Source organism: Pogona vitticeps, chromosome 3 (genome assembly GCF_051106095.1).
Source record: "Pogona vitticeps strain Pit_001003342236 chromosome 3, PviZW2.1, whole genome shotgun sequence".
In the NCBI taxonomy this organism is placed as follows: domain Eukaryota; kingdom Metazoa; phylum Chordata; class Lepidosauria; order Squamata; family Agamidae; genus Pogona; species Pogona vitticeps.
The window spans coordinates 220,802,459-220,816,522 of NC_135785.1; the positions used below are offsets into that span (position 1 = coordinate 220,802,459).

Below are 14,064 nucleotides of genomic sequence, written 5' to 3' on the forward strand. Positions count from 1 at the left end.
CTTGGTTATCTTAACACCTGTGTAGGCTTCATAAAGAGAGACATGCTCCTCAAGACAGCTTGGAGCCAAGCTGTTTAGGACTTTATAGGTTAAAACCAGCACTTTAAATTGCACAAGGAAAGAGATCAGCAATCAGTGGAGCTGCTGTAACAGAGGAGTTATGTGCTCCCCGTAATCAGCTCCAGATAACAATCTGGCTGCAGTATTTTGGACCTGCTGAAGTTCCCGAATACTTTCCAAAGGCAACCCCACATAGACCGTGTTACAATAATTTGCATGGAGCACATTACAGGATGGAATTGAGGCATGCGTCATCAGATCAGACCTCTCCAGGAATGGGGTGCAGCTGGCATACTAGTTTTAATTCTGCAAATGTGCTCTTGACCACTGTGGTAACTTGGGTATCCAGGCTCAAGATGAATCCAGAAGCACCCCAAAACTGCACACTTGTGTTTTCAGAGGGAATACGACCCCATCCAGCACAAGCTACATTCCTATTCTTTTCTCTGCCTTTCAACTGACCAGGAGCACCTCTGTCTTGTTTGGATTAAGCTTCAGTTTATTCACCCTCATCCAGTTCATTACTGATGCCAGATATTGGTCCAAAACACCTTCAGATAGAAAGGAGACAGAGTTGGTGTCATCCACATACGGGTGATACCAAACCCCAAAACATCAGACAACCTCTCCCTACGGTTTCGTGTAGATGTTAAATAGCATAGTAGACAGAATAGAACCCTGAGGAACTCTGCAGGCCAATGGCCACAGTGTCAAACAGGAGTCTCCCAGCACGACCTTCTGAGTTCTCTCCTCCAGGAAATACCAGAGCCACTATAAAATAGTCCCTCCAAGTCTCATCAAACTGAGATGGGCCAGAGGGATACCATAGTGAATTGTAAGTACTGAAAGCCACTGAGAGGTCTAGCAGAAACAACAGGGACACCTTCCCATTATCTTGAGACTTAGTTCTAAGCAGAGAAGGACAGGATTGGTCTGCCTCCCTCTTTCACAATATTAAACAGATCTTACACATTTCAGAAGAATTATGGGTGATAAAAAAAAACCACACAACAACATTAATTTTTCTCACACTGGGTTCATACGTACTTCTTCACAAGATATCTGCAAGACTATTCAAATATTAAACTGAAGCTTTAACCATATTCTTATGTTTGAAACAAAGGGTCTTGTGCCACTTTAAGAACTAACAAATTTTATTTGGCATACGCTTTCATGAAATACAGCCAGCTTCATTAGACATGTGGAGTAAAGCTTTAGAAGCAGACATTTTTACATAATTATTTCGTGTGGGGAAATTGATAATGTGATATTAGAAGAGGTAGCCATGTTAGTCTGTGATAGCATATCTGCCCCAAACAAAAGAAAAATAAAAAATAAAGAGGAGGGTGAGGAAGTGGACTTAAGCTCACATTATTTATTTATTTATTTATTTATTTATTTATTTATTTATTTATTTATTTATTTATTTAATATCCCGCCTATCTAGTCAGCTCAGACCACTCTAGGCGGCTAACAATCAGCAAATAAAAATAAACAGATATGGCAACATAAATAGTAAAAAGCTTACAAGATAGGAAACCAAAGAAGGAGAAGAGAAGAGGAGGATCAGGAATTGCCTGGTGGGAAGGCCTGCCGGAACATCCATGTCTTCAATTGATTCTTAAAGATACCCAGCGAGGGAGCTCCGCGAATCCCAGGAGGTAGATTGTTCCAGAGGCGATAATAATATACACAAGTGTCTTTAAGGTGCCACACAACATTTTTGTCTTCTTTGTTTTTCTTTTGTTTTGGCCTAATAAAAATGTGATAGAAATACAAAAGGTGCCAGATTGACAACTATCTTAATGATGGTTGCGAGGAGTCTTTCAATGGTCAGCAATGACGGACCCAAGTATACATAAACAGAACAGCATAGGTGGGGTGGAAAAATGTATTGGTTTAAACTTTTCTCTTCGCATAAGAAAGGAGTTTATTCTACAGAAATATACAGTACGTAGCAGACTGAGATCAAAAGAACTCAAAGCAACAGGAACACAAAAATTACAAGTAGAGAAAATTATCAGAACAGTTGTCACAAAACCTGCAGAAGTTGGACGGTAATGTAAGCTAGCTTCATACTAACAATATATACCAGTGTATCTGACTCCCATAGTTCCCATCACACATGGGGTAAACCAGGCACAACACATCTTTTATGTTGGGTTTTTCTGCCACAGTTAAACTGTGGGACTCCTATGTATTTCAGGCTGGGGCTGTCTGCTGGGTGCAGCATACAGCAATCAAGCAACATCTGCTTCTCCTTGTCCTGTTTTGTTGTTGTTGTTGTTATTGTTTTACATTTCTTCCCTGAAATTGGTGTTTCTTCTTTTCTTGCACTTGGATCATTATGCCCCCATCCCAGAGTCTTCTTCCTCTTCTGCTTTTTGTACAATCCTGTGGCTTTTCCACCACGCCTATGTTTCTCCCTCACCCATTGCCCACCACTGTTTGTCACAATCTGACTGTGAAGATCAGTAAAAGGGGATGTACATTCTTTCTTGTTTGTTCATTGCCATCATAGCAAAATGTTTTTTTTAATTTTTTTTTCTCTCTCTCTCTGTTTTTTCCTGGAGAGTTATGACAGAGGCACAGATTGAAGCATATGAATTCAAGTGGGCTCCTGGCATTGTGTGCACCAAAACCTAGAGCAGGTTATGGCACTTGTTGTGACACAGGTCAATGACGGACACATAAGCAATGCCCAAACAACTTCTAATGCTTTCGCAGGCTCATGTGAATCAACCCCCCTCATCAACAGAATGGGAAACTGAATGGTAACAAGCCACTGCATACTGACAGGTGTCACTAGGATAGATGGAATCTAAGCCGAATTTTCTGGAGATATAAATCCAGCCACAGACAACTTAGCACACCTGAGCTGATGAATATAGGTTACAAGACAAAAAGCCGTGTATTGTTCAACATATTTATAAATGTTCTGGAGAAAGGAAAAGAAACATGGCTCATCAGATATGTGTATAGCACCAAACTAGGAGGAGCAGCTCAAACTTCAAAAGAGAGATGCTCCAGTCAAGAAAAGCAAAACAATTTTTCCTCATTGCCCCTTCCTGTCTCCTCCTGCTTCCGGGAAGAGCCTCGTGGCGCAGTGGTTAAACCGCTGTACTGCAGCCAAAACTGTGCTCATGACCTGGGGTTCAATCCCAGGTAGTGGCTCAATGTTGAATCAGCCTTCTATCCTTCCAAGGCCGGTCAAATGAGTATCCAGCTTGGGGGGGGGGCAATGTGTAGCCTGCATAATTAACTTGTATACTGCTCAGAGAGTGCTTGAAGCACTATGGGGCAGTATATAGCAGCACGCTTTGCGTTGTTTTTTCTTTTTTTTTAAGTCACGCAGCACATATACGTTGGTTGCTCTAACACACTTCCCTCCATGGAACCAAGGAAGTGTTTAATTTGCCAATAGCCTTAGGTGACTCTCTTTTTAAGCCAGTTCATGATACTGACAAGTGACAAGAAAGCTTGGTTTAGGTTCATTTCCAGCTGTCGCATGTGCTGGAAATAAACCAAAACAGAGTGATTGTACTGGATCAAAAAAGGAGAATCCCTGACAAGGGTCAGAAAGGCACAGATATAACTGCTCTGTGGGCAGACTGTTCATTCCAGCGAAGACATCATCTGAATACTACCTTTAGGATTGAACCAGCCTGTTCCTGCAGTAGACTAAACAGTTGTGTAGTCAGCCACATAGTTCAACAACATTCCCCATTCAATATACATACTGTACTTAGTTTCAATCTGGACAGGCCTGTTTTGATGGGATGGGGAAAATTAAGGATGCTAGTTCACCGGTTCTCTCCTACATAACCATTATCTTCTCCCTCCCATCACTCTTGTTTTATCTACCCTTTTTGGTGCAAAGCATATGTATCTCACAACAGAAGAGTCCACTTACAGCACACGTTTTCTAGCCACCATTTGATTGTTCGAAAAGCCATTTATATCTACTGCCATTTCTCTACCCTCCTCTATCCCACAAGACTCAATGACTTCCACCTGCTTGAAACTAAACTGAAAAGTGTTCACCCACAGATTTCCTGAATCCTTACTGGCTTTTAGTCAGCTGAAGCAGGGAAGGCCCAAGATATTTTGCTGACTGAGGTGAACAAGATGATCCCCTTCCACATCCCAGATTAAAAAAAAACTAGGTAGAGTGGGACTGAAATTTACTTTTGCACTTCCAAATTTATAATACCTTAGACAGCAGCAGGCTAGTCTAGGAGGCCTGGAAGAGTTTTAACATGCAGAGCTATGCTTTCTAACAGCTAAGTGGTAACCAGAAAGTTGGCAGTGCTGTCCCCTAATATCTGCTGTCCCCTAATATCTGCTGTCTCAGACAACCTGCTCATTCTGCCAAATGTTATTGCTGGTCCTGAGTTGATAATTCCCTCTTCCTTATCATTCTATACTCTGTTTACCCAGCATCTTTTAAAATAATTGATGCCAAATGGATTTAATAGCTCTAAATCCAATTCCACCAAGAGTAAGAGGGACAGCAGCAGTTGTTAAAGAGTGAGTCAACAGTTATGTAAATTCCACTGACTCAATGGATCTGTTCTAACTGGAGCTAATAGCAGGATTAAGACCACAATAAGTAATGTAACCACTGACTATTGTTTGATAATAGTGATTAAAACTGAAATAGAACTATTACACATATTGTCTTTAATCTAAAATGCTACATACATATATAAGAAGACCAGAACTTAAATTATGTACTAAACACCTTCACAGGAGCACCTACTAAATTATGGAGAGCTGTCTTGCCTCATTTCACTCTTCTGTAGCAGATGCACTTACTGAAGTGGGCCCTAGCAACAAATACTAACCCTGTAGTTATTCTGTAGCCCAGAAAACAAAACATTAAAAAAATCACAGATGAAATATTTTAGGTTTTTTGGCTTCATCAACTAAATGATGGACCCACATCAATACGGCTGAAGAATAGGTACCACGGCCAGTGTAAAGAACTAGGAAAATTTTACAGCTATGGGTCATATATTATTTTAACTCAAATTTTGAAATGTTATTAATCAGAGATTTTAGACAGGATTAATTACATACTCATGTCATACAATCAGTTTTGCCATCTGATGTCTACTTAGTATGACATCAGATGGCAAATTTGAGGTATTTCTTGCTATGCTCTTAGGAAGACTTCATTTTTCTCCTACTTTTCTGGATATATCAAGAACAGAACCAATTTGTACCATGGCAGTTTGATAGTTTGCCTAGTTTCATGCTCTAAATTTATCTCTTTATCACAAGGCTTAACACTGTTGAGATGTGAACTGTTTATTTCAAAAGATAGTAAGAACGGTATCTAAGCATTCATTAGTAAAACGTTTCTAGAAATGCAGGAGTTAATAGCTTGCTAAAACCCAGTAATATTGTAAATGAATATCAAATAAAACCTCATACACAAAATGGATCTTATTAAGCATAGAATTAGACTCAAAAATTTACTCAGACTTTATTCCCCATGGGAATTAAGTAATGACTAACTTAATCCATTTATTTCAGTCTGGACCCAACTTTCCTGCAAGTCAATCTTATTAAGCTAAATAGGTCATATGTCTCAACAGCTTTTCATGGCCTTTCATTATTGGTTTACATCCAGACATTGCAGGTCTGTCCAATGCTGAAAGTGAACAATTATCTGAGAAATATTTAATCTGAATTCAGAGTGCCTGTGAGATGGGGAACATTATAAAACATTCCAGATTTAGTGCCTGGAAAACAACCACAACACTTCCACAGTGGAGAACGATTGCACTTGCAATCAACTGTTATTGTGTATTTTGCCAATGCCAAAGTTCCCATAATAGCCTGGTGACACTTACAGTAAGGAATTATATGGGTTTACAGGGGAACGCCTTAGGCCACTGTCCTGTTTCGATGTACTGCCCATGGAACACAAGTTGCAGAAGTGGTCACAGCATCTCTTCATCACATGAACAGGCACCTCTCCAATTAGCCATGCCCGCTTCTTCAACCTCTGTTCCATTCTGGTTAAATCCAAACAGGATTTTGCTGGTAGACTGAGCTGCCTTATTTATTTATTTATTTATTTATTTATTTATTTATTTATTTATTTATTTATTTATTTATTTATTTATTTATTTATTTATTCATTCATTCATTCATTCATTCATTCATTCATTCATTCATTCATTCCATTTGTATCCTGCTCCCATTAGTGTCACAGCACTACTCTTCTGCACTATTTTCATCACAACTGAGAACCCATAAATCAAAAGTCCTGCAAAGTTAACTAATTAGGAAGAGAGAAGACAATAGTGCAATGCTGGTTACAGTCATCTTAACAAGAAAGGTTATCACTTGCTTCACAATGAGTAATATGTGAATTTATCTGTGATTTAAGCCCTGCTTCAACACAACAAAATAGAAGAACAATTTTGAAAATCCAACTCTTACATTTCAAGTATTCAACTGGAATAATTACCAACACCTGGTTCCACATAGCTAAAGTTACTAAAGCACAGTTTAAAATCACAACATCATCTAAAGCTGTTATGTTTCAGACTGTGAAACATAACCACAATTTCCCCCTATTCTTTAGCTGTCTTGAATTTAAAGAATATACTAAATACTGGTTCATCTACACATTAACATTGCAACCTATACAGTACTTTAAAAAACCAATCCACATTGTGTTTAGTGGGGCTCAAACCTAGCTAAGTATGTTTAGGATCAAAGCCAAACTTTAATATGTCTAGCATCGCTACAGACTCTGAGCTTGGGGAAGTTACATTACAGTATTGGGAAAACAAACAAACCCAGAATTCGTCTGCCAGAGTGACCAGGATGGGAATTTTTTTATTTCCAAAAAATCACCATGGCCTTATGTGGGGTAACTTATGGAACAAGATTTCACTCTTTGTCTCATAACACAGAATTAGAATTCATAACTCTTATTCCACAATGAGATCATTGAGTGATAATACATTTTAAATTAAAACCATGGTTATATACCATTTTAAATAGAAACAAAAAAAGATTAAAAAATTTAAAAAGCAATTTAATATTTTTTAAAAATGATTTTTATTTTAATTTTTTTTAAAAAAACTTTATCTTTATCCACCCTGCTTCCTCACATCTTTGGGCTACTATGTGGTCAAGCCTGATACACTATCTCTTCCCCTCGATACTGTTACAACCTGCTCTGTTACTTTTTATTTTAGGAGGCTAATGATAATCAAACCAGATTTTTCTTTTTAAATTTTTTTAAATGTTTTGTTCCCTTGTTACAAAAAACATATTTTCCAGAAATGCCCCAAAGCATGTATCACAGTTTTTAAAAGGACTATTTTCATCTCGGGATACTCAGTGTGGTGTCGTTGATAGAGTGACATGCTAGGAGCCCTGGGTTCAATCCCTGCTTGATCATAAAACCTCACTGGAGGAGAAGGACTAATAAAATTACTCCATAAATACCTCACCTACCATGTTATCTGTTTCAAGACTTTCTTTCTTAACCAGATGGTCCCAATTAGGGATCACATGTGGATTAAGATAAAATCACGATTCCACAGAAGTAATCACATTTTCTTTCCTAATTATGTCATTTGTTTGAGTTCACCTTGGCCAAAATCTAAGAGTGGTTTTCAGAAAGTTCAGCATTTTCACAAGAATCCAGTCTTCATTTATTCCCAGTGCTCATTAATCAAGGGTAAAAAAAACCCTATTTACTTCCGTAAGATCTAATAACTTTTCAGGGAACAGGAATGAGATCAGATCTTCTCAAAGCTAGAAGGAGCTCCACTTTAAAAAAAAATGAGTCTGAAGCATTCATACGATAGTTTCTTAGTAGAAAATACATATCACAAAACTACAACTTCCAGGACACCTTTACAACATATTTTAAAATGGGATTGTGTGATGCATTTCCTTCAGTGTAATCTCTTTTTTAAAAGTCCAATGCTGATTATTTTTTTCAGGCAGTTTTTCTAGCACAGTGGCATGAAAACAGGTGGCAGAGACGGTTATGCATACAAATGTAGTAACTGTGCTTCAAAGGAGACAGTGGGGAAAACAAGTTCTAATGGTTAAGGTAGCAACAGTTGTGAACCTAGTGTTGTTCACTAGCTTTAGATTTCCTGGCATGAGCTCCAGATAGCATCAGATAAAACAGGAATTGTGTAGGAATCGGATAGATAAGGCTGCCTCAAGAGATTGTGCTGCCTGAAACAGAATAGTAAATTTCTTTCCTCCATAGAAAAGTACAAGGTATCAAAGGCAAAGCAAGCTGTTTTGGCAACTAAGGAAGACAATCTCAGAAATACTTCACTCCCAATGTGACAATAATGAATTAAACATCCAACAGGTTTGCTGGCTTTTCTTGACACCCAAATCAGCCACCTGAGATAGGTGCCTTATTGTGCCTAGTAGTAGGGCTGGTCAGTTTTAGTAAAATTACATAATCACACAGACAATACCAAATATGCTGAGGCCATCTAAAAATGTCTTAAGGAAGTCTAAAAATGAAAGCAAACACAAACCTCTCAGTCTGATTTTTAAAATTGCTAAATTATTAGTTGGATTCACTAAAAATATGTGATATCTCTATATCATTTACACAATGACACATTGTCAGTCAACACATCAGCACTGATTTTATGCTGAAAACATTCGCTGGAAAGGAAAAAAATTACCATTTTTTTTCTCTTGCAGGAATGGCTATGTCACTCTGCCATTGGAGACCACCAAGTTTGTAAATTTGTACTTGGATTGGTGAAATGTCAATGTCAAAAAATTTAATCAATTTTAAATGTGAGTCTCTCCTCTTTAACCACTCCTCTCCAACCATGAAGACATTTAATGGTTAAAAACACTTAAATGGTTAAAGACATTAAAGACACTGAAGTATCTTTTTAAAATAAAAAAGTCTCTGCTTCAGTTCCTGACCATCCAGTGTTGATACTAATTAACTGCTTGGGTGGCCAATGGACATCTAATTACCCCTCTGCTAGTGGAGATCAAATCTGTAGTACATAGCTACATTTATGATGCGCTAAAAAGACTTAGAAAGATCCAATCATTAACAATTGTGGATTTATTTATTTTTATCAAAGAAATTTACTAACCAGAGACCTGTCATAAGAAAAAGAGACATATTTGTGCAGATTAGCTCCTGTTGCCTTCTTGGTGTATATAATATTGATCCCTAAATTGTTTTGTTGACAAAACGGAACATGTTTGTTGATGGACCTGTTCTTCATCATTGCTTCTATTGCTGTATTTCCTTCTCTTTGACATGAACGTGGACTAAGTGGATTCTGCAATGTGAATGTTGAAAGTACAGGAGAACCTGTTTATTATTTTTATGTATGTATTTGTATCTCACCTGTCAATACACTGCATTGTACTTTCTATGTTTATACAAAACCATAAAATTTTTAAGAACATATCCCTTCCTTATTTATCTCCAGTGCACATACATACAATGGGTGTTATTGTTCCACATACAGATCATAGGACCCATATCCAGGGGTATCCTGATAGGGCTCAAAGTCCTGCTCTTTCAGCACATGCATATGGGTTTGTGTAAACAGTATATGAACGCTTTCTTAAGAATGAGAGGTACGGATGCACTGCTGTGTGCAGTCAAATTGCCTGAGAACACAGCTTCATGAAAAGTGACCAAGAGGATGATCTGAATATGGATATAGAAGATGTGTGCACCAACCTCCCATTTTCCCAGACCCCTCTCTTGCATCCTCCCTCTCTTCAAGCATTTCAAGTAAATGTAGAAAAAAGGCTCTGCTGGGCCCTGCATCAAGTCATACGGTGGATACTGAAACACCTATATAGAAAGGGTTACATAGTTGTAAGATCATATTACCAATGTACACACACACATTAAAATAGATTAAGATCTTAATTATTAATATTGAACATTTGGAACCTTCTGATTAAGGTCCATGTTCCTCCTTTGCTGACCATTCCATAAAAATCTGTATCGCTCTCTTGTAGATGCTTCAGAACTTTGCATGGAGAATATTAAATCACATCCTTCTGCACAATTTCATAAATCACATAATCTAACTTTCAAGCCAAGATGAATAGTTTTAGTACATATCATATTTGAAACTGATACAACAGAAAACAGGCATCTTAAGTACATTTGGAAAATGTGAATAAGTAAATGTGTTATATAGCAGGCAGCATATCCAAACTTGCAGAGGTCTCCTAGCAGCATACAGTTATTGAAATGATAGCTGAAATTATGTTGCTAAGTATGGTAAGTTGTAGGTAGAGTAAATCAATTGAATCAATGGAGATATGGTCAGACAACCCCTCTCTAAGTTCCACTGATTCAATGGGCCTACTCTAGTTGTGACTTACTGTGCTAAGCAACATGATTCCAGTCAGCATTTCATAAGGAATTAAGAAATAGCATTAAAGAGTTGTCAAAGGGAAAAAAAACTATATTGATTACGAAAGCATGGCAATCAATAAAAATGACACCTTTGGAAAGTTTTAAAAACATACCAAATAAAAATTCTCATGTGTATATTGAGAACAATATAATAAAAGTAATTCTAAATTAAACGGCAACAATTTTAAAACAACATTTTTGCGACTCTGAGATGGTTACTCCAAGAACATCCCCTCTGGGGATAATAAACCTGTATTTTCTGACTGATTCTGAAAAAGAAATAGGCAACCCATCTGTGATCATCTACTTCAGTGGTTCTTAACCTTTGTTACTCGGATGCTTTTGAACTGCAATTCCCAGAAACCCCAGTCAGGACAGCTGGTGGTGAAGGCTTCTGGGAGTTGCAGTCCAAAACTCCTGAGTAACCCAAGGTTAAGAGCCAGTGATCTACTTGGCTCATTGCGATTTTAAAAACTGGCAGCAGAATCCTATCTTTTGTTTTTATAAATGCAGAAACAGTTCAGGAAAAAGAAAGCATGGGTTTGGAATGTAAATTTCCTATTTCTTTAGAGATTACGTTCCACTGTGTCCCAGGGTGGCAGGAGGCATGTACCCTAAAAAAGAATACGTGTAACATAAATTTAGTAGTTCCGCGTTCCTACCCTACTCTGAAAAGAAACAAACAAGATACTCTGTTTCTTCTTCCCTTTTACCTTCTGAGTGCTACATTAAGATGCTATTCATTCAACAAAATGTCTACCACAGTCTTCTTTTTGAGAGGTGATGGATCAATCCATCTTGGTAGAAAGATGCCCAGAATATGCCACTTCCATAATCAAATTTGGAATGTGAAAACTACAATTCCCAACATGTGGACAGTCTGGACCACCGGTAGCTTGCCTATCACGAGAAGAAAGACACTTGAGCTTGGCTGCACGGCACAATAGGAATAAGTGCGTAGACAACCATCCTACAGTTGTTCTTTCAGCCCAGGTATGTAAATACCAGAACACTGAAGACACAGCATGCAGGCAAAGGTAGCCAAAGGCGTACCTTTCTGAGAAACATGGCACGCGCGGGCGCACACACACACACACACATGGCCAGAGATATCTCACATCCAAGGCCAGACAAACCATTTTGGCAGAAGGCAGGAAACCCCACAAGTGCTTCTTCTCCCCGCTCCAACTGTACATCATCACTCTAAATAACCACTTTCTGTTCTTCCATAACACCTCAAAGCAGAACTAGCTCTACTAACAGGCCAAAGACATGTGGCCTTAGAATGCAAGGTTCATTTGAGCCCTGTTCTTTGCCAGCCTACAAACCTTTATTTATGACATTAATTTGAGGGCTACCATTCTTGAACTAATGCAAAACAAGCGGTAACTAGGAGAAGACACACAACTGGAGCTCACATACGTTTCCTCCACCACTACCCCCAGAGAGGATGAGAGGGTGGTGTTCAGTAAGGGCACCTGCTCAGCTCTATTTCATAAAAGAGTTTTCAATAATACAGGAAAAGCCAGCCTTACCTGTAATTGGGACCAAGGCCTGCAGGATAGCAATGACAGTTATCCTCTTCCACTCCATGTTACTCCCCTACAAGTCTGCAGGGTGGGATGGAGAGAAGCTGGAGGCTATAATTTAGCAGTTAGTGGGACAAGAGAAAGAAAAGACACCTTGACTAGCTTTGTTCTTCTCACCACCTCCACAGGAAGTGCAAAGCCTGTTAAGATCTTTCAGAGTCCACCTGCTGGCAGTGTCGTTAAAACACACACACTCCTCTTTTTATGCCACATCAGAAGAAAGGGTTAGAGCTTTAGAAGGTGTGGTGGGGGGGTTATACGTTGGTATTGATATGGAAAACAGGTATTGCCTTTTTTTTTTTTTTTGTAGAGATTAACCATTCTGCTGATAGCAAGCAGTTGTTCTGGTAAAAGGCACTTAGCTGTAAACCCTCATTTGCTCCCTTTAGTAGATTAGGCATTGGATATTCCCCATGTAACTGCTTTAAATATTAAGAGAAAGGTACCTTCAGAACACTGCCAAAGACTCCGAAAAACCCACAACAACTATTTTAACTTGCATTCTTCCAAGGAGGGAAACTGCTGAGAAAGGTGGATTTTTAAAATGACCTTTTTAATATCCTGGCTAATAGTCGAATCCAAATGAAACTGCAAATTAATATGCAATGGGCCAATATTACCGAATTCTTTTTCCACAGAAGACATGTGCCCTCATGTCTTTCATCTCTTGCCACTTATTCCTCATTCTTCTTTCAGCCTTGTAAAATGTGTAAACTTCTTTAGTAGGGCGAAGTAGAAAGCTATGACATAGTTTCGGTTTACACAGCTCTCAGTCCACCAGCCATCTTGTAGCCCTATCTCAAACACACAGAACAGAACATGCTCTGTGGCAACCACTGTAACAAATTTCTTTTGCTTTTTTTTACCACTAAGTGGTGCAATATAAGCATACTCTGTGAGCTCCTGCTAGTGCTTACAGCAGAGTGACACCTAGTGCTGGCTGCAGGTTTTGTGGAGGAGACCTCAAGTCATATGCCCTGAGTAGACTTCATCCACCCCACTATAGCCTGTGTCGCAGGAATAAATTCAGTGAATATGCAGTGGAGGCTATTGCTGTTACTACTGTATTTAGCTGTGTATTCCATCTGACATAATTCAGATGATCATCCACACTCTTGGCCACGTTGCTTTCTTGGACTACAACTGCCAAAACCTAACTAAACTAGAAAGAATTAAGCTATAATATTTTCTTATAATACTTACAGTATGTGACATCGATTCCAACTTATGGTGACCCTTTCCAGGGTTCTCTATCTACTCAGAAGTGGTTTATGGTTCCTTTCTTCTAGGGGTGCCCTAAAGTTGTGCAATGTGCACAAGGATACATAGGCTGGATCTTTTCCCAGGAAGGCACAGTGGGGATCAAACTCTCCAAATCAGCCTAAGATCGTTTCTAGTTATAATATTTCATCTGTGTGTCTGAAAGAATTGGAACCTCTTATTTTCCTTTGATTTCTTTGTCATCTGTTATCATTTTTCCATCTCTATTGTGGAGCTGTGCCACTATGTCTTTTATTTGTCTTTTGCTACTCACATAACTGAAGAATGATTTTTTATTGCTTTAACTAACCTCAGCTCATTCTTGGCTTCTAGCCTTCTAATGCCAGCCATGCATTTCCTTGCTACTTCTCTGTACCCTCTTCCTTGGTGGCTTGGCCGTCTTTCCACTTCCTGAACATGTCTTTTTTTTTTTTTTTTTAGATCCTCCCTGAGCTTTTTGTGAAGCCAAATGGGCCTTTTTTGCCACCTCCCATGTTGTTTGCATTGGTCCATTCTCTAAACTGTTGAGGTCATTTTGAATCCTGATTCTGTCTTCTGATATATTAGTGATCCTTCTAAGTTTGCAGACTTAATGAGCATCCTTACCACTCCTTTTCAAGTCATTAATGAAGACATTGAACAACACTAGGCCTAAAACAGAAACCTGTGGCACCAGAAACCTGTGGCACCCCCCCCCCCCAGCCTTTCTCTTCAAGGATTATGAGAAGCCATTGG

At 38.7% G+C, this 14,064-nt stretch overlaps 1 protein-coding gene across 4 annotated transcripts in view; it reads right to left on the bottom strand.

Moving 5' to 3' along the window:
* Positions 1-12,591, bottom strand: part of CD247 (CD247 molecule) — a 51,519-nt gene extending 38,928 nt beyond the window's left edge. For 3 of the 4 annotated variants that reach the window (XR_013543286.1, XM_020810590.3, XM_020810574.3), the window contains exon 1: positions 12,016-12,591. Coding sequence is in view for 3 of the 4 variants with exons in the window: in XM_020810590.3 (XP_020666249.2) it covers positions 12,016-12,073 (58 nt within the window). In the remaining variant the exon portion in view is untranslated. Of the gene's footprint in view, positions 1-9,787; positions 9,905-12,015 lie in introns of all 4 variants that reach the window. The other variant, XM_072993984.2, reaches the window with a different exon arrangement.
* Positions 12,592-14,064: the final 1,473 nt, after the last annotated feature.